The sequence below is a fragment of the Bos javanicus genome, chromosome 24 (genome assembly GCF_032452875.1).
Source record: "Bos javanicus breed banteng chromosome 24, ARS-OSU_banteng_1.0, whole genome shotgun sequence".
Classification (NCBI taxonomy): Eukaryota; Metazoa; Chordata; class Mammalia; order Artiodactyla; family Bovidae; genus Bos; species Bos javanicus.
In genome coordinates, this window is record NC_083891.1 from 29,882,546 (window position 1) to 29,904,501 (window position 21,956).

At 41.6% G+C, this 21,956-nt stretch overlaps 1 protein-coding gene across 6 annotated transcripts in view; it reads left to right on the forward strand.

Annotated features, from left to right (window-relative positions):
• The window catches only part of CHST9 (carbohydrate sulfotransferase 9), a 283,972-nt gene that overhangs the window by 153,649 nt on the left and 108,367 nt on the right, over positions 1-21,956 (forward strand). For 3 of the 6 annotated variants that reach the window (XM_061399688.1, XM_061399691.1, XM_061399689.1), the window contains one exon: positions 10,862-10,903. The exons of 1 other annotated variant lie outside the window; for it this stretch is intronic. In XM_061399688.1, the coding sequence (XP_061255672.1) occupies positions 10,862-10,903 (42 nt within the window). Of the gene's footprint in view, positions 1-6,594; positions 6,692-10,861; positions 10,904-21,956 lie in introns of those variants that run through there. 2 more of the 6 variants (XM_061399693.1, XM_061399694.1) reach the window with 2 other exon arrangements.

The window sequence follows — 21,956 nt, forward strand, 5'->3', positions numbered from 1 at the left end:
TGATTACAAGAGGAGGACTTCAGACTGGAGGAGGCACAGTTTTATTGCTTGGGGAGACCTACAGGCATGTGCACTGAGCATGTTCTTATTTCAGCCTGAGGCTCAGGTGAGAGACACAGTTTAGACATGTGGGGGGTCAGTGATATAAACGTAGTTATCATCAGTGCCAACAGAGTGGATGAGATTACTCCAAGAAAGTCTGTAGGTCAAAAGCATAAAGAGTCTGTATTTCGGATGAAAATAAAAGGCTTGTTGTGGATCATGCTATTTAGCAAAACAATCCCAAAGATGCACAGAAGGGAGGGAATGGTGTGAACGCCCTTCCAAATCAGGTACATTATTTTATGAGAGTAGCTCTTTTCCAGCTAGAATTTATGACGAGGGAGGGACTGCCCTGGCAGACTAGCAGTTAGGACTCCATGATTCCAATGCTGGGGGTGCAGGTTCGATCCCCAGTTGGGGGACTGAGATCCTGTGTGCCACATGGTGTGGCCAAAAAATAAAGGAAAAAAGAAGAACTTAAAACAAGGGAATATTGGACATCAGTGCAAGTCTCACAGTCAAAGAGCAAAACACCTAGCCATAGAACAAGGCAATAAAGAATTCAGAAATTGGACTTTGATCTTGAATTCTTAGGTAATTACATACACAGTGTCAGTGTGAATGCAGATTGGGGCAATCACTATGAAAAAACAGTATAGAGCTTCCTCAGAAATTGAAAATAGAACCACCATATAGTCCAGCAATCACTCTTCTGGGTATTTACCCAAAAGAATTGAAATCAGGATCTAAAATATCTGCACTCCCATGTTCGTGGCAGCATTACTCATCATAGCCAAGATGTGGAGACAACCTAAATGGCCATTCACAGATGAATGGATAAAGAAAATGTGGTATATGCATACAGTGGAATGCTATTCAGCCTTTAAAAAGAAGGAGATCCTGCAACAGACAACAAGATGAAGCTTGAGGATTTTATGCTAAGTGAAATAGCAGAAACACAAAATATTACATGATCCACTTACATGAGGTACCTAAGATAGTCAAAGTCATAGAATCAAAGCATGAAATGGTGGTCACTGGAAGCTGAGGGCAGGGGGGAATAAGAGTTATTAATCTCCAGGCATTAAATTTCAGTCAAGCGAGATGCTTTCCAGTCCTGCAGTAACAACACTGTACCTATAGTCAACAATAACGTATTGTACACTTAAAAATCTGTTAAGAGAGCAGATCATTGTATTTCCAGATGCTGTCTGGCTGGGTGATTGTCTTCGAGGCAGATGTCAACAGAAGACAAGCCAGAAGGGATGGATGCACAGCCCTGTGCTGGGGGCTTTGATGAAGGGTGCCAGTTATTAAAACAAGCCTAGTTCTTTTAACTCCCAAATCAGAGAACTCTCACTGCTCCACAGCTGCTGCTCTAGAATTGTGTAAGATCCGTGTTTGGGAGGAAGTCCAGAGATGACCTGCTGCTAATTTTTCATTTTACAAATGAATTAAATAAAGCCCCAAGAGAGTAACTTGTTAAAAGTCACACACCTGCTTTTGGATGCAGTCTGCTGACATTCAGAGCATCCCTGTTGGACTCCGACACTCTGTGTGGGACCCCCGACACTCTGTGTGGGACCCTTTTCAAAGGAAGTGAAACTGCTTTTGCATATGCCCTCTGCATGCCTTGCAGTTGAATCTACTCCAAAGTTAAGGTTAAGAGTGCAAGCTCTAGTCTTCAATGACCAGGGCTGGAATCCAGCCTCTGTCCCTTGGGAGTCATATGACCTTACTCTCTCTCAATTTAGTCTCCTTATATGCAAAATGGAGATAATAATAGAGGACTAAGGGAGAAAATACCTGTCAAGTCCCTAATGGCTAGCTTATGCTGTGATCACAATACATTTTAGGAGTCATTTCATCACTTTTAATATTACTTTTTATTACTTGCCTCTGTCTTTTAGCATCTGGGATGGAAATGTTAATAACACCCAGAGGTTTATTTTTCTGGCATGTAATGTGCATGAAACAAATATTTGTTGAGAGAATGACAAAAGAAGAAAAGATAGTGAAGGAGAAAGGTTACAGCATTCGAAGATCTTTCCTCATTGTCTGGTTGACATTCTGAAACGTGGAAAAGTACCAGATATTTTTATTATGACTTTTACCCCTTTTCTGACCTGTGAAATATGCAGCAGTGCTTTTAAGAGAACATAGGAAAGCTCAAGAAGGAAGGTGTGTGTCTCCATGTATTTTAAGCAGGGCAGACTTTGTGCAGGTTTGCCATTGTTTTTACCGCTAAAAGCTTCCTGCGCCTTTTAGCATCCTCACACCCAGCATCTCTGTGTTCTAGTCAGGGGTTCAGAGTACAAAGTGCTTTCCCTTAATGAGCTTGCATGTGGGACTGACACCTGACACAATGATTTCTATCACAAAGGAGGCTTCTGTAGATGGTGGCAAAAGGGTTAGGAGCCTGCACTCTGTGGCTGGATCCCCCTAGTTTTGGATCCAACACTTGGCAGCTTTGTGAGCTCTACAAGTTCTCTGAGCTGTGCTTTCACCTGTAAAGGAGGAATAAGCATCTAGTACTTACCAGGTCAGGTCAAGGAACAAATGAGTTTTCAACCATCAGTGCCTAGGCTGGCATGCTCTTTGCTCCTGGCTTTGCCCGCATCCCAAATGAGCAATAACTACTCATCCTACTCATGTTAGGATCATCCTAAACACAGAGAGATGAGGTCATCAAGGTTAAAGAAGGAATGGGGCTTTGTCAAACACAAGGAAGAGAGTTGGCTCTTTCAGACTTAGGACTAGAAATGAACGTGGCCTTGTATAGGGAAAATAGTGGCCTTGTATAGGGAGTTGCACATAAGCAGTGATCTTATTTTAATGAGCACTGGATGAGTGCAGCATTAGATGAGATCTGGTAACAGTGAGAAGCAAAGAGAGGTTTAGAGGAGGAGATTAGCATGAGCAAAACAATTTCTTACATGATTAATTTGGTAAATAAATATTAGGGTGGAGATTGAAATTAGGATATCAGTTTGGAGACCACTGCAATAGTCTAGACTTTGATGTGCTCAGGCTCTTGGCGGGATTGATGGGGGGGCTCATATAAAAGAGAATGAGTGTTGAGATGTAGAAAGAAAAGATCAGAAGGTGATTGTCTGGAGACGGGTGTAGGGAGGAGATGAGGGGGAATGTCAGGTTCGCAAGCCTGACTGGCAGAGAAGTCTGTATAATAGACACACACATGCAAGTTCAGAGGGACCTGTGGTTTGGGGGAAAGGATTACGAGTTTCTTTCAAGTCTGGTTGCATTTGATCCAACAATAGAACACCCATATGGAAGCTAGAATTTGGAGAAGCAGAGTTGAAGTTCAGGAGAGGTCAGAGCTAAGCTTGTGTATATACTTGGGACTGAATCAAGTACAGGGGAGAGTGAGAGACAGGAGAGGGGGTGAAATTTCTGTGAGATGGCCTGGCAGGAGTGAGGCGGGATAAGATGCCAGCAAGAGACAGCAGTGACCATCAGGGGAGGCGATGTATATGACAGCACTTATGGGGGCACAGCTGATGAAATAGAACATGAATAGGAAAAATTTGGTGACTACCCCGTTTCCTAGAATCCCAAAGCCAAAATGGACACATTTTGTAGGTGAGGAATTAGGGCTCATCAAGGCGGAGTTCGGTGGTTTCCCCTGGGATGGTTGCAGAGTCAGACATGCCCCTTTTCAGCACTCTTCTCGTTTTCCAGGCTGCTGCTCGGGCTCTTCCTGTCTCTCAGTGCCTCACTGCATATGGTTAGATCTGTACTCTGTTTTACACAAAGCATACTGTAAAGTGGGCTTCCCTGCTAGCTCAGTTGGTAAAGAATCTGCCTGCAACGTAGGAGACCCCAGTTCGATTCCTGGGTCAGGAAGATCCGCTGGAGAAGGGATAGGCTACCCACTCCAGTTGTTCTTGGGCTTCCCTGATGGCTCAGATTGTAAAGAACCTGCCTGCAATGCAAAGACCTGAGTTCGATCCTTGGATTGGGAAGATCCTCTGGAGAAGGGAGCAGCTCCCCACTCCAGTATTCTAGCCTGGAGAATTCTATGGACTGTGTAATCCATGGGGTCGCAAAGACTTGGACACACCTGAGCGACTTTCACTTTCATACTGTAAAGTGCTGGGGCTTCTGCAAGGGGAGCCCGCACTCAGCCAAGGGCAGAGCACAGAAGCTGCGTCGGCTAGCGCGGGGCTCCTGGAAAGGAGTGCTCTGTACACACATGGATATTTGCTCTTGCCCTACTTCTCTATTTCATGTGTATTTCCTTTAGTTAACTAATCTTGCAGTATTTAGAAAACGAAATAAACAGTTTACCCATTCACTCCTTATTTTTGCATACATTTTAATTAAACAAATATTTATAATTGGTCTTCCCTGGTGGGTTCAGTGGTAAAGAACCCACCCGCAATGCTGGAGACACAGGTTCGATCCCTGGGTCAGGCAGATCCCCTGGAGAAGGAAATGGCAACCCACTCCAGTATTTTTGCCTAAAGAATCCCATGGACAGAGGAGCCTGGCAGGCTACAGTTCAGAGGTTACAAAAGAGTCATACACAGCTGAGCGACTGAACACGAATATTGTTTCCCAAAAGATATTGAAATGACATACTGTTTTATATGAAGGAGACTGTAAATCTCAACTGTGTTTATAGCCCAATGATTGCAATAATTATAAGCCACATCAGTTAAAAATTGAAGTAGCTGTTTTTGAAAGTGCATAAAAGTGATGTCCCATGTCTGAACCATTTGCACCACTTAGCATAATTTTATGGAAAGGATAGCCACTTGCGATCTTAACCTTCTTATGAATTTCTTATGAAGTCATAGAAATCTTAATACCTTTCTAATATTCTTCTTGAAGGAAACAATTTGGGAAATGCCAAGGACAAAAACATAGGAAGCATTTAACATAAACTGGAAATCATTAATACTTAATGGAGAAGCATAAGCCATTCTGAGGCATTTTAAAGCAGCTATTAAAATCATCCCTTCCAGGAGGTGTTAAAAAACAAAATCCATCCGAGTAAATTTGCAGATCTAATTGGCTTTATTAAACAATTCAGGAATTGGGCAACATTCCATGTAGCAAGTTGAGAGGAGCTCTGAGGGAGCTGTACAAGATGGAAGGGTTGTTTAGGCAGAAAGAGGAAGGGATAAGGAAGGATCAGATTACAGCATCTTCCTTTGGTGGATGAAAAGGGTCTCTGTGGCTAATTACGTCATCAGTGCTGACCAGAAAATTCCCAACTGACCGGTTAGGATTACATTCCTGGGGGAAATTCAAGCTACAATTAGGTTAAGTCTTAAGTTTCTGCTTGGTGACATGGGCTTAGCATGAGTGAATCCATTTTGGATTTGTTTCTTTTTTACCAGAGGCTAGGAAGTTCTTCAAAACTAGTGCTGTCTTACTCAAAGAAAGACTTAATGGAAATAGAAACCATAAAGCCCAAGGCTTAGAAGAAAGTGGGATTGAGATTCAAATTACTTCATTTTAAATGCTATTTGTCATCACAGATTTCCACTAAGTTTGCTTCCACACCTGGCTTCCCATGGGGCCATTGGGTCAGCGGTTCTTCTGTGTTGTTTATCGTTTGCTTATAGGGAGGGGTGCCCTTTCAGGGTTTCTTCAATTTCAGAGCTGCAAAAACCGGTTCTGAAAATAGTTGGCAGTATCAGTTGGCCAAATATATTTGCTGAAACCCCTTTTGTTTTGAACCAGGGAGGCCCAAGATCAAGAAAGACTTGGGTTAACTTAAGGTTAACACAATCACAGGTTTCTTCTTTTTTTTTTTTCTTGGTACTATATATTTTATTTTTATTTATTTTTTAATATAAATTTATTTATTTTAATTGGAGGCTAATTACTTTACAATATTGTATTGGTTTTGCCATACATCAACATGAATATGCCACGGGTGTACATGTGTTCCCCATCCTGAACCCCCTCCCACTTCCCTTCCCATACCATCCCTCTGGGTCATCCCAGTGCACCAGCCCCGAGCATCCTGTATCATGCATTGAACCTGGACTGGCGATTCATTTCACATATAATATTATACATGTTTCAAAGCCATTCTCCCAAATCATCCCACCCTCGCCCTTTCCCACAGAGTCCAAAAGACTGTTCTCTATACAGGTTTCTTCTTTTGCAAACTTATAAGACTCTCATCACTTTCTGGCTTCTTCTCTCTTCTGTTACTGTATTCTCTTGCTGACCATGTGCAAGTGGTCTCAAACCCCCTTCCTGAGTGGTAATAGCCCACACAACCCTCCAGAGTTTTCTCTGTGCTGAGGTTCAGGGGATGGAGGGAAAGAATACTGAATTGCTAGACTTGGAGGCTGAATTCTGGAGCCAAATTCAGTTCTAACTCTAGTTTATTCATCCTGGGAAAGCTCCCTAAACTTACTCTCTTTCTCCTTCTGCTTCTATTCTTTTTAATTATCTTTTGATTTTTATCAAAGTAATGCGTACTTAGTTAAAGTATCAAGTGCAATAAAAGTTCTTTGAACTAGCTTCCTTAAATGAGTTCCCTAAGTAACTCTCTCCCTTTCCTAGATATAATCTACTGACTGATGCTTCCAGCCAGCTGGCCACCAGGGTCTCACCTGCTGTCCCCTGAGCCCACCTGTAACTTCTGATCCCACCAGTAAGGGTGAATATGGACCAAGATTAGTTGTGTTTGTCCCCATTGTATCTGTTAATATAACTTTAATTCTAAGTTATATAAAACCAATGACATACAGATACATAAAACAGTTGCTATTTCTATGAAGCTGTTTTGGTAAGACTCAAAGTTGAGTTACTAAAAATAAAATGCTACAGAATCAGGTGTGAAAATAAAATGGTAAAATATTAGGAAAAAACTCAAATCTAAAAGGATTTTGCTTTGTGTCTTTCAGTTCTCAATCCACTTTAATGGGACTGAAACTAGGAAATGTAGATGATGATAATGATGATAGGTGCAGTTTATGTAAAAAAGAAATACATTGTTTTATTCCATAAGCAGAAGTCCAGGTCATGCTCCAAGGGATTCTTCTGGTATTAGATTAGATGAGGTTCACATAAAGTGCTCAGCGTAATGTCTAATATTTAACAAGAATTCAGTACAGGTTAGCTGTTATTGTGGTTCAGTTCAGTTCAGTTCAGTCACTCAGTTGTGTCTGACTCTTTGCGACCGCATGAATCGCAACACGCCAGGCTCCCTGTCCATCACCAATTCCTGGAGTTCACCCAAACTCATGTGCATCAAGTTGGTGATGCCATCCAGCCATCTCATCCTCTGTCGTCCCCTTCTCCTCCTGCCCCCAATCCCTCCCAGCATCAGGGTCTTTTCCAATGAGTCAACTCTTCGCATGAGATGGCCAAAGTATTGGAGTTTCAGCTTCAGCATCAGTCCTTCCAATGAACACCCAGGATTGGTCTCCTTTAGGATGGACTGCTTGGATCTCCTTGCAGTCCAAGGGACTCGCAAGAGTCTTCTCCAACACCACAGTTCAAAAACATCAATTCTTCGGCGCTCAGCTTTCTTTACAGTGTAACTCTCACATCCATACATGACCACAGGAAAAACCATAGCCTTGCCTAGATGGACCTTTGTTGGCAAAGTAATGTCTCTGCTTTTTAATATGCTGTCTAGGTTGGTCATAATTTTCCTTCTAAGGAGTAAGTGTCTTTTAATTTCATGGCTGCAGTCACCATCTGCAGTGATTTTGGAGCCCAAAAAAATAAAGTCAGCCACTGTTTCCACTGTTTCCCCATCTATTTCCCATGAAGTGATGGGACCAGATGCCATGATCTTTGTTTTCTGAATATTGAGCTTTAAGCCAACTTTCTGACTGTCCTCTTTCATTTTCATCAAGAGGCTCTTTAGTTCTACACTTTCTGCCATAAAGGTGGTGTCATCTGCATGTCTGAGGTTATTGATATTTCTCCCAGCAACCTTGATTCCAGCTTGTGCTTCATTGAGCCCAGCGTTTCTCATGATGTACTCTGCATAGAAGTTAAATAAGCAGGGTGACAATATACAGCCTTGACGTACTCCTTTTCCTATTTGGAACCAGTATGTTGTTCCATCAGTCTGTGATGAGTGAAAGCCAAACTAGAACATCAAAGTATATCCTGCCCAGAAATATAATCTTATTATTAGGCCCCAGGGTCAGGTTTCCTGAGACCCTTGAGAAGTTGGGAGACAATAGTTTCCTGGGGCTTGAAAGAAGGGCATGGAAAATTACTATTCAGTGGCTATAGAGTTTCAGTTATGCAGGATGAAAAAGTTCTAGAGATATGCTCAGCTTACAGTCAACATACCATCCAGTATATTTTAAAATTTACTGAGGATAGATCTAATGTGTTATTTTCCTACAATTAATAAAAAAAGAAAAAAGAAACTGGCAGATGACCTTGGCATAGCCTTTCTAGTTGAGCCATCACAGAGATGGGGAAAGAGGCCACCATGTCCACGTTTTTAAAGGAAATGACTTGATTATCATAAACCTGAGGGCTTAGAGGCAATACCTGATGAGAACCATTTCTCATGCAATCAGTAAACTGCTTAGCAGAATACCATAAGAGATAAAGAAGCAACTGCATTTGACTCTTTGAATAGCCATTTTTTCCACTTCAATTTAATTTCCTTCCCTGGTTACATGACAGATTACATCAACAATGAGATGTGCCGGATAAAATCAATTTTGAATGAGGGAAGATTTTGAGTCCTAGCCTAAACAATATTGTTATCACCAAGCCACGCAAGTGTGACCTTAATCATGCTATTGTTACATGGGTGAACCAGTAAATAGAGAGTTGCAATCGCATCAAAGTGAGCCGAAGCAGTGGATTACATATCAAGTTCCAACCCTTGAGGATCAGTTGTACCAGAAGACCTATAACTTATTGATGAGCTATACAAATGACTTATAAATGCCTTCATCCAAAATGCAGAAATTACTAAATCAAGTGCACTGCTGATACCTTATCCCAGGAAACTCATGATAATACAACTCAATATATTGTTTATATGTACTTTTTAATCATTCTAAAGATAGAATAGCATATTAAAAATCTTTTTAAATTTTTGTTTACTTTTATATTTTTTCTATTGAAGTATAGTTAATTTACAATGTAATAGTTTCAGATGTACAACAAAGTAATTCAGTTTAAATATATATAATATATATATTCCTTTTCAGATTCTTTTCCCTTATAAAGTTATTACTAGAATAGCATTAATTGACATAACTATAAACTGGTATATTTTAGCACAAATGAAATTTGATGAAAGAATAATTATGCAAACAAGCACTGATAGAATCTTTCTTTCAATTTAGGTTAGAGAAACAATATTATATATGAATTACACTGATAGCAAGTTTTTTAAATGGAGCAGAAGAGCAGGACCAGAGAGCTAAGCTTACCATTCTATGTATAAGCCTCATCATTCTTAAGTATTTGTTCAAATTTTATCAACATACTTTGAAAGGAATATTTTTGAAAAACAAGACAGTATGCTATCTACAGTCTGTGAGGTCCCGAAGAGTCAGACACAACTGAAGCAACTTAGCACACATGCACGGACTGTAGCCCCCAGGCGCCTCTGTCCATGCAATTTCCCAGGCAAGAATGCTGGAGTGGGTTGCCATTTCCTCCTCCAGGGGATCTTCCTGACATGGAATCGAACCCATGTCTCCTGCTGCTCTCTTGCATTGACAGCCAGATTCTTTACCACTGTGCCACCTGGGAAGTGGGAAGCCTACGTATAATATGTTTTTTTAAAAGAGGAATTGGACCAGTGTAATCTAGAAAGCAAAAAGTCTGAATAGCCATATAATTACCATCTTGCGGTTCCCTCAACTTGTTCTCAGAATGAGTTGAGATTCACTTCTCCCCAGAGATGACTAAACCAGAAGAAATATTCCATATTACATTGAGCAACTTCATCTGGCAGAAAAGGTCGTCCTTCTTGATTATCAGGATGAAAAATTGTTGGCTCAAGGGAACCCTCAAGATTTCTTTCTTAGAGCTTTTCACTATAGAATTAACTTCCAGTATCTCTGGATGATATAAAAATATCCATAGGATCTCATCCCTCAAAAAGCTTTTGTCCTTTTATCCTAGACTTCAGTTCATTTACTCTTTCAAGCTTCACAACCCCAGTTATCCAAGAGTGGGCCATTGGATATTCCATACCAGAAGATGTACATGGTGTTTCTATCCCAGCTATCAATTTTATGCACAGATCTATCCCATGTACTCAGAAATTTTAAACAGAAACTATAATTGTGTATCAACACCTTGGTAGATTATGGAGTAGAATGCAAAGAATCCAAGGAAATTTTCTTCCTTGAAATGAATTTGTTACAATACCGTTTCTGTTGTTTATGTTCTGGTGTTTTGGCCATGAGGCATGTGGGGATCTTAGGTCCTCAGCCAGGGATCAAACCCTCACCCCTTGCACTGGAAGGCAAAGTCTTAACCACTGAACTGCCAGGGAAATCCCAAGATGAATATTTTCCATCTCCGCCTACCCTAGCAGTCCCAGCTCAATTTCTCTGAGGCAGAAGGTATAGGCACAAAGCTGTCTTTTCTGTGGCAAAGTTTAAAGGTAATGCCAAGTTTCTTAATATGTGATATCAAGCCCGCCACCACTTGAGTAGCCTAGAAACACAGGGATATCATATTCTATATCATGACCCTCTCCCTTCCCATGATTTTCTTGGCTAGCAATAAAATATCAGAGACTTTGAGGTATGTCAATGTAGAAAGTTTCTTAAAATGTCTTTGCAGGTGATGGTAATATGTGCATTTCCTGTCTCTTCTTTTCTAGGATGGGAACCTGTAAATTACTTGCAATCTACACCCAGAATCAGTGAGTAAACTCTCCATAATGTTTGGGTCTCAAGTAGTTTTAGACAAGCAAAGCAAAAGCGTTAGTCAGTCAATTGTGTCCAACTCTTTGCGACCCTATGGATTGTACCTGACCAGGCTCTTCTGTCCATGGAATTCTCTAGGCAAAAATACTGGAGTGGGTTGCCATTCCCTTCTTCAGGGGATCTTCCCTACCCAGGGATCGAACCCAGGTCTCCCACATTGCAGACAGTTTCTTTACCATCTGGGCCACCAGGGAAGCCCCAAAGCCACAATAACTGAAAACCCTGTAGCGTCACTTTTAAATACCTGTTCTGATGATCCATCACCAGAAAGCACAGCCTAGGTGGCATTTGAGTTTTATAAAGTCTTGGAGGATAGGGGAGAAAAGCAAGCAAACCATGATCCTTGCCCTCAATAAATTTACAGAGGAAATCATAGACTTTGAAGATATATTCCAGTTATATCTAGCTTAATGAATAATTAATATCCATCTTATTTGAAAAAGTTCACATTTTACCTATTTTTATTTTATAACACTTCCCTGGGACATTGGACTATATTCTTTATTTTCCAGAAATGTCTTCCTCTAAGAATTCAGTAAAACCTTCTTCATTCAGGTATTTTGATTATACAGTTTTTGACAGTTTGACCCAGACCAAGATGAAATTTACTTATGAATTGTCAGCATGGCATGGGTTTGATACAAGAAACAGAGAAAACAGCTGTAACCTATTTTAAAAGAATAATTGTTTTCATGGTTTTGGCACATACGGTGGTCTTTAGGCAAAAAGATTCAGCTGTAAAATAAGGATGCATGTCATTTAGTGGCTTTCTCCTTAGACAGGCGTTATTGGCAGATTAGAGTATTGAAAGTAATAAAAGTGCATTGCTTTCAATAAATCTGACTTCTGTAGTTCAGGCTCACGTCCCCTTTTTCTTCCCACCTCCCCAAACTCAGTATTCTAGTCTACTGAAATGTACTGTGTGTTATATATGGACATAAATGTTTGTTAATAGAAGAGGATCAATTCTTATTATCTTATTTTTGAAACTGACAAATATACATTTTAATTTTTTGAATGCCTATCTGTAACATTGATCACCTGGATGACAGTCATGCATTTATTTTTACAAGAAAAATGATGTAGCATTCCCTTTTATTTTCTGTGATTTTATACCAAAGGAATTTTTTTTTAATTTAAAACCGTATTTTCACAAAGCAAGAAAGACAAATTCCCAAGATGATAGTGAAGATTTAGGGGGAAAAAAAAATAACCCCCAAATCATATCATGCCCTCCTTGTGGCATGTTGAAAAGTCAGAGCAGTAACCAAATCACCATTCATTCATTCATACAACAAACACTTAGCCAAGGGCCGCGCTTATTGCTTCAAGGTGTGTAGAGATTAATAAAACTGTCTTCTTGTCTACACTGTGCTGGCAGCCCGTAAGTTGAAGGAGAGATGGAGACAGTTTTCCCATGTGATAAGTGATGTGTTATCCTTATAAGCAGAGTGTTTAGGGAACACTGAGATGATACCATTAAATTTGACTAAAAAGTTAGGGAAATATTCATAGCAGGTATAACACTGGAGCTCATTCTTTAAACATAAATTCAATGTCTACAAGTAGAGAAAAGGACATTTCAAATCAGTGTGAGCAACATATGGAAATAGAGAATATGTGGATTGCTTAAGAAAACCAGCAGGCATGTTTGAGGTGGAGAGCTGAGGAGGTGGGGAACAATATATGGTCTATTAAATGGTATATTGCTAAGATATGCCCTTCCTTAGAGGTTGGAAACACCAGCTGGAGCTCACAGAAAGATTTGAGAGTTGTCTGTAGAAAGCTGAAATGTAGAGAAATGGGAATAGATTAAACTGTGGACAATTGAGAGAACTTTCAAGAATAGGCTTCTCCTTCTTAGAGGAGAGAAGGGGAGATAAATAAATAAATAAACATTTGAAGGTGTATACAAAGAGATTCGAGGGAGTTTATGTCTGAGAGCTTCAGTCTCCTTTCCGTTTTGCTGTTGGATGAGTGTGGAATGCCTATGAGAAAGGCACAAGTTTGAATCCCTGCTCCAGAATCTGTGAGTCATGTAACACGGGCAGATCACATAACCCACGTACATTTCAGTGTTGGCTTCACTTACTGAGCTCTCGTCTATAAAATGAGGATAACAGTACACAGCTTATATGGATTGTTGCGATTATTGAAGACAAGCTTGTACAACATATTCATACAAAGGTGCTCTATACATGAGAGCTGCGAGATGATTGTCATCTGTGAATAGGAGCTTGTCTCCAGGGGGACAGAAAAAACAGAATGAGGAATGAAGATTGGAAAGGGACATGTGCAAGTGTTTCCTTTAATATTTATTTATTTTTGAATGTGCTGGGTCTTCATTGCTACACTTGGGTTTTCTCTAGATTCAGAGAGCAGGGGGTTACTCCTTTGTGGTACGTGGGCTACTCATTGTGGTGGTTTCTCTTGTTTTGGAGCACAGGATCTGGGGTGTGTGGGCTTCAGTAGCTGTGATGCATGGACTCAGTAGTTGAGGTTCTCGGGCTCCAGGGCACAGACTCTGGAGTTGTGGCACATGGGCGGGCTTAGTTGTCCTGAAGCATGTGGGATCTTCCTGGACCAGAGATCAAACCAGTGTCCCCTCCTTTGCAAGGTGGATTCTCAACCACGGGACCACCAGGGAAGCCCTGTGAAAGTGGTTTTTAAGCAGCATTAAGAACCCTTTATGAAAGCATGATTTTGCAAGTACAGTCATATTTATGTGTCCCAGAGCAGCCAATCGGGATGTTTCAATGGCCTGAGTCGGGGAAGGTCAAAGCAAGCACTGTGTCATTGAGAGAACAATTGAGAACGTTGATGAGTTCCAATCTGAGAAGCTTGGAGACTGATATTCCAGGACCTGTTCTCCAGCCTCTACCCTGAGTTGGCAGAAGACTGTTTTCTAAGGGTCAGCTGCCTGTGAGCCTATGGCTCTGATCATTATCAAGGAAGAGAGCTGAGTTGCCAAAGAGGCCAAGGTTGTCTACTCTCCTACCAGCTAAGCTCCAGACATAGTTGTCTGCTCAGAGACCCGCCAGACCCTTGCCTGCCTCTCCTACCCTCTCACTGACCGCCCTTGGCTCACAGTCCCTACCCCAGCCTCTCTTCCACTTGAGTTTTCATTTTTCCCTAGCACACGAGACAGTGAGAAACATTTCTATCTCCCCTGGAATAGAACAGTGGCATTTGAACCAAGTAAAAAAGAGCCCGTCTGCATGTTTCTTGTCCCTCAGGTCATCAGCACCCCTTCTAGACCTTAGAACAGGATTCACTGGGTACAGCAGGCAGGGCCACACTTCCTCTCCCATACCTGGAAGTTGGTTATCCTACCAGCCAAGAGGATGATGTCTGGTGTCCTCTTAAATTCTTAGTTAGCACTGGGGACCCCAAGAAAGAATTGCCAAGATCTACCTTGACAGTTAACTTCCCTCGGAGAGAGATTTGAATGGCTGGAGAATGTCCTTCATATGCCAAATGGAAGTAATAAAGAAACTATAGGCTGTACCTATATTTTAATTAATGGGAGCTACACTCCTCCATGGGGAATTTGGTTGCTTCATGCAGTGAGTGAATATATTCAAGAAGAATATACTAATTCAAGGTGCTAGTATGTGTAAAATAGATAACTAGTGGGAACCTGTTGTATAATACAGGGAGCTCTGCTTGGTGCTCTGTGATGACCTAGAGGGATGGGATGGAGTGGAGGGGGGTGGAGAGGTCCAGCGCAGAGAGGATATATGTATGTGTGCTTCCTTGCTAAGTCACTTCAGTCATGTCCGGCTCTTTGTGACCCCATGGACTATAGCCCACCAGGCTCCTCTGTCCATGGATTTCCCAGGCAAGAATACCGGAGTGGGTTGCAAATGCCCTTCTCCAGGGGATCTTTCCTACCCAGGGATCAAACACGCATCTCTTATGTCTCCTGAATTCTCAGACAGGTTCTTTGCCACTAGTGCCACCTGGGAAGCACTATATCCCAGGCTATATGTATACATATAGCTGAATCACTTCATTGCATGGAAGAAACTAACATAACATCGTAAAACAAACTGTATCCCAATTACATATATATATATATATGTACATATATATGCATGTGTGTCTATAAATATATATATATATATATATATAACAGATTGGTTCCAAATCAGGAAAGGAGTATGTCAAGGCTGTATATTGTCACTCTGCTTATTTAACCTATGTACTGAATACATCATGCAAAATACTGGGCTGGATGAAGCATAAGCTGGAATCAAGATTGCCGGGAGAAATATCAGTAACCTTAGATATATAGACGACACCACCCTTATGGCAGAAAGTGAAGAAGATCTAAAGAGCCTCTTGATGAAAGTGAAAGAAGAGAGTGAAAAAGTTGACTTAAAGCTCAGCATTCAGAAAACTAAGATCATGGCATCTGGTCCCATCACTTCACGGCAAATAGATGGGGAAACAGTGGAAACAGTGTCAAACTTTATTTTTCTGGGCTCCCAAATCACTGCAGATGGTGACTGCAGCCATGAAATTAAAAGACGCTTGCTCCTTGGAAGAAAAGCTATGACCAACCTAGAGTGCATATTAAAAAGCAGAGACGTTACTCTGCCAACAAAAGTCCATCTAGTCAAAGCTACGGTTTTTCCAGTATGGATGTGAGAGTTGAACTATAAAGAAAGCCGAGCACCAAAGAATTGATGCTTTGGAACTGTGGTTTTGGAGAAGACTCTTGATAGTCCCTTGGACTGCAAGGAGATGAAACCAGTCAGTTCTAAAGGAAATCAGTCCTGAATATTCATTGGAAGGACTGATGCTGAAGCTTAAACTGGAGTTTCAGTACTTTGAAACTCCAGTTGGTGATGGACAGGGAAGCCTGAGGTGCTGCAGTCCATGGGGTCGCAAAGAATCAGACACAACTGAGCAACTGAACTGAAATGAACTGATGTATATATATAAGCACCTTCAGTTCAGTTCAGTTCAGTCGCTCAGTCATGTCCGACTCTTTGCAACCCCATGAATTGCAGCACCCCAAGCCTCCCTGTCCATCACCAACTCCCGGAGCTCACCCAAACTCACGTCCATAGAGTCGGTGATGCCATCCAGCCATCTCATCCTCTGTCATCCCCTTCTCCTCCTGCCCCCAATCCCTCCCAGCATCAGAGTCTTTTCCAATGAGTCAACTCTTCGCATGAGGTAGCCAAAGTACTGGAGTTTCAGCTTTAGCATCATTCCTTCCAAAGAAATCCCAGGGCTGATCTCCTTCAGAATGGACTGGTTGGATCTCCTTGCAGTCCAAGGGACTCTCAAAAGTCTTCTCCAACACCACAGTTTAAAAGCATCAATTCTTCAGCGCTCAGCCTTCTTCACAGTCCAACTCTCACATCCATACATGACCACAGGAAAAACCATAGCCTTCACTAGATGGACCTTTGTTGACAAAGTAATGTCTCTGCTTTTGAATATGCTATCTAGGTTGTTCATAACTTTCCTCCAAGGAGTAAGTGTCTTTTAATTTCATGGCTGCAGTCACCATCTGCAGTGATTTTGGAGCCCCAAAAATAGTCTGACACTGTTTCCACTGTTTCCCCATCTATTTCCCATGAAGCGATGGGACCGGATGCCATGATCTTCATTTTCTGAATGTTGAGCTTTAAGCCAACTTTTTCACTCTCCTCTTTCACTTTCATCAAGAGGCTTTTTAGTTCTTCACTTTCTGCCATAAGGGTGGTGTCATGTGCATATCTGAGGTTATTGATATTTCTCCCGGCAATCTTGATTCCAGCTTGTGCTTCTTCCAGCCCAGCGTTTCTCATGAATAATAATTGAAACATTAGGAAAACCCTGTCAAATTCAGACAAAACTCTACATTTCTGTGAAAATACAGCTGCTGAGACTCTTTAGAGTGTGGGTAACCTCAAAGCTCTTTCTTCTCGCTCAGACTTGGTTCCCAAAGCCCACCCTCCTGTGACTGCCAACAGGGAGTCACCTAGAATTCACTTCGAAGTACTTTGCTTCCTATACGTTCCTTCCAGTCAGTTGCAGTCACCTATGGATAGATAGATGGTTCTAGATCACATAACATCCTCACTCCCCCCTCACAGCCCTTCCCTACGGGGCAAGAGCCATGCTGAAGTGTAGCCCATCTCTACCTCCTCGAGAGTAGGAAGCCCCATACAACTCTTCTGATTGGATTTCAGGCTGGGATTTTCCCACTTGACACAAACACACATCAGCCCTTTCTGGAATGTGCTTTAATCACCTGGTGCCATGTCAACCAGACCAATGTGCCCTCTACAACTGCCAATTATTCCTTCCTGGTTTGTATACAAGCAGATCTGCTAGAGCGAGCAACTCACCTTTCATTTTAAACAAACACAACAGAATACCAGTTATAAGATGAGCAAATCACAGGGAATACAGTCAGTAACATTATAATAATCTTATATGGTGCTAAATTTATAAGAATTTGTATTACCGTATTGTACACCTGAAACTAATACTGTAAGTCAACTATATAGTGATGAAAAATTAAATTAAAATTTTAAACACATAAACAGGCATCTCTATTTTTTATGTCTTTTGCTCTAACTACATCTTGCTTCTGTTTCTTCCTCTAGCCAGCATGTCTCCCATTTCTGGGTTCTTTGTTTATTTTTCCCTTTATATTTCATCTCTACACTTGATACATCTCACAGGTTTTAGTAACTCTTGGGAGACAGTCTTTTGTTTTATGTCCGACTTGGAAGAACCCAAAACTCAGGTCCATTCAGTGGCAAGCTCAAAATTAGGACTGTGTGTGCCACAGCTCTTCATTTCTATGTTTGCTTGGTTGTTTGCTTCGTTGTTCTTCAAAACTCCTTTGCTGCGTAATGAAATGCTAGTTCAGTGTGGAGCAACCCCATGACTCTTTGCCAGCAAGAATATGGTTCAGATTGTAGCATCACAGATCTAGGGGTCTGGAGAAAATGTTCAAGGCAGAGTCTAAACTTGAATCTTCTTACTCTGAACCCTCTACTTCCTTGGACTTCCATTTATAGAAACTGGAGGAGAAAAAAGTGATTTCCTTCTATTTCATGAGTGGGAGTAGTAATTCCAAATCCTTTCTTAGGGACGTTGAACTGAGAAGTGTTCCTTGGATTTTTATAAGGAGAATCTCTGGGCAGGGTTTATGTCCCAGGCAGAGGGTACCCACCTTCATGGGTGATGCCCTTTCCATGCTGCTAGCATTCCCTCCTGCCGAGGTCCAGCCCTGGCTCCTCTCCTAGGACAGAGGGCTGCCCTTGTGGAAGGGCTGCAGTGAAGTGCGACTTTAAAGGAAGAGTTGCTCCTGGTGCCCCTGCAGGTGCCCATGTAGACTCAGCGCACACACCTGCTCACATTCTAAAGCTGCATTCTGTTGGTGCATTCTCCTACGCAGTTCCAGAAGGGACTCCTGCTTCTGTTTACCCAGTGTTCTTGGGTTCACCTGACTCCCAGAGAGGAAGGCACAGCTCAGATGCATGAGCACTGCAGAATGTAGAGATACGGCTTTCCTACAAGTGGGAATCCATCCCCAACCCTGGGCATGGCTCAGGGCATTTTTCAGGGCACATAATGCTGTGTCCTCTGTGCTCAGCTTCTCTGGGGAACCAGGAGAATTGAGAAGGTGCCATGATATTAGAGGGGCTTCCCTGGTGGCTCAGATGGTAAAGAATCTGCATGCAATGCAGGAGACCCAGGTTCTATCCCTGAGTTGGAAAGATCACCCTAGAGAAGGGAATGGCTACCCACTCCAGTATTCTTGCCTGGAGAATTCCATGGACAGAAGAGCCTGGTCAGGTACAGTCCATAGGGTCGCAGAGAGTCAGAGACGACTGAGCAACTGACACACCACACATGATGTTAGAATCAAGGCCAGGGTTACTATGCAGGTTAGAGTGTAAAGGGGGCAGTTATCCATATTGTAAGTGTCCCTACCAAGCCCTTCACTTGCATGTGCCTTGGGGGACATGCTTGCCATTGTCAGCCAGAACATTCTTTTCTGTAAATCCAGGATTACCGAACCTGACAGGAAGGGATAGTTAGAGACTTTTCTACAGGCTTCCTCAGCTTAGCTGAGCATTAAGCCTTACAAATCTTATAAGAATTGATGAGCACGGTGATATATATAAAAAATGCAACATAAACCTTCAGATTCATGGCGTAACCATCTCAACTGAAAAGCCTTTATGCTTCAGGATTTTAAAAAATTACCCTTTGCCAGCCTTGCCTATGCTCAGACAGACTCCAGTATTCGAACAGCTTGCAAATTCTACACAAATGGATGCTGCTATGTCCACATCCATCAGAAGAGTGGCGTTCTTGGGGGTCTTTTTCTCTTGTGGGAGAAGGGGGTGGACGGACATTATTATTCTCATATGGGAATGATTAACCAAGGAAAAGTGGCAGCCCACAGTTAATTTAGCTGTTCTTTTAAATGTTTTTTCTGGTACCTGAATTTCATGAACATATTCTTTTAATAAGCTGATCTGTTTTTCCCCTTCTCATTGAGGTGCAAAGTAATCTAGAGGGTCAAGGTTTCCAATCTTTTTCTCTTGCATTAAAATGATCTGTCATTTCCATTGTGGCTACACCCAAAAGTCAATTTTTGGTCTCTTTAAAGTGCCCTATAGAATAATTCAGTGGTGAGAGGATGAAATTGTTCTCAAAGTGTAACTGCTCCCCTTGCTGGTATATTGTAGCAATGACATTCATCTTTAAAAATGTAATCCTGGTTCAGAGCAAGGGTTTTTGTTTGTTTGAGAGGTGGGGTTTTTTTTTTCTCTTGGTACTTCTCTATGTTTTTGAACTTCACAACAAATTGAGGCTTAATCTAATGAAACTGGATAAGTTACTATAGTCATCATACATTATAAACCAGTTATGTAAAATTCAATAAAATAAGAATTTTCTTAATATTTCTCATGCCTGGAAAATAAGCAAATACTCTGAATGATGTTTAGTGTTAATGTTGTTTTAAATAAAAGAATCTTTTAATTTTTTAGTACAATTTATATACAATAAAATACACAGGTAATTGTCTGACTCAGTGAGTTTTGATAGTTGTAAACAGGCTTCCCTGATAGCTCAGTTGGTAAAGAATCAGCCTGCAATGTAGGAAACCCCTATTTGATTCCTGGGTCTGGAAGATCCCTTCTCTAAGGGATAGGCTACCACTCCAGTATTCTTGCTGTGTGCTCAGTCATGTCCAACTCTTTGCAACTCCACAGACTGTAGCCCACCAGGCTCCTTGGTCCATGGGATTCTCCAGGCAAGAATACTGGAGTGGGTTGCCATTTCCTTTCCAGGGGATCTTCCTGACCCAGGGATCGAAATGCGTCTCTTATGTCTCCTGCACTGGCCAGAAGATTCTTTACCACGGCGCCACCACCAGAGAAGCCCAATTTAATTCACAGCAGAGGTAGAATTAGTAAGAATGTATTAAATACCTAAAGGCAAATCACTGAACTTGGGCCTCTCTGAGATCTGATGTTGGATAAACGGGAGTCATGTTACTGAAGAAGGACAAGAAGTCAGATTGGGAGATTGATGGAGGGATATGGGGTGACGACAAAACATTGTCTGTGAAAGTGAGTCGCAGGCAGTTAGAATAGCAGGGGACCAGCGGGCCAGGGGGCAGACTCAGGGGTCCAGGCTGGGGACCTACTGCACACGTGGGCAAGGAGGGAGCTGAGACCCCAGGAGAGGTCTCTGGGGCAGAAGCCAAGCTGAAAAGAAGTGAGAAGACTGACAGCCCAGTGAAGAAGGGATTTCTAAAGCACAGGAGACCTGGACCCAGAACCAGCTAAACTAGCCAGAGAGTACGGTTAATGCTTTTTAGTGTCCTAAGAAATCTTTGTTTACCTTAAGGTTGTGAACATAGTCTGCTCTTACTCAAAAAGTGATGATAGCAACTTTAAACATTGAGAATAATAATAAGGACATTTTGTAGGCAAACAAAGAGGCATGTTTATAATAACTGAAACACAGGGCTATCTCTGTACTTTTATAAATTTATGACTACTTGTTAATTTTCAAGTATCTCCTTGATGTATCCTCTTTTTCTCTAAGAAACAGAAAGTAAGTCTTGGTGTTTTGAGAATTGTTAGAAATGAAAGACTAGGAAAGAAATCTCAATGTGAGGTTTGAATGTCCTGTGTATGATAATGACTTTAGATAATGATCTTTATAGTACAAGTGATTTTATAGCATTATTCACTGTCCTTGAGCAATGACTTTAACTCCAAGGAGCCCAACCATGCTATTTTTATTCTTTATCCTTATCTCTGGAGAAAAAGGATGATAGCAAATTATCAGACTTTCCAAATAATATCATTTATCTATACATTGATTAAAATATACAAAATTTGTAATATTTTAAATACATGCAATATATTATGAAAAAGATACAAATTTAAACAGGAAGCTCTGGTAGCTCAGTAGTAAAGAATCTACCTGCCAATGCAAGAGATAAGGGTTTGATCCTTAGGTTAGGAAGATTCCCCTGAAGAAGAAAATGGCAACCCACTCCAGGAGTCTTGCCTGGGAAATCCCATGGATGGATGACCCTGGTGGGCTATAGCCATGGGGTCATGAAGAGATGGGACTGAGCAACTAACACACACACACACACACACACACACACGTACACGTGCTAGATGTTGGATACGCTGTGGTGAAGAAGCAGACCAGGTACCCACCTCTTGGTGCTTCTTACCTGAATGAGAAGAGTCAAGTAAACAGGTATTGTTTAAAATTTTTGTTAGATGCTCTGCAGATACTATAGGGCACCACCAACAACAGTAACAGGGAGAACCACCTGTAGGGAGGCCTTCCTGAGCAGGTGACATCTAACCAGAGACTTGGTTGACAGGGATCCAGCCATGTGGGGAAGAACAGTCTTACGGGACAAGCCGCTCAGGTGACAGCCTTAGGCAGGTAAGAGCCATGTAATCCAGGCTAGGGTAGGGGCAGTGA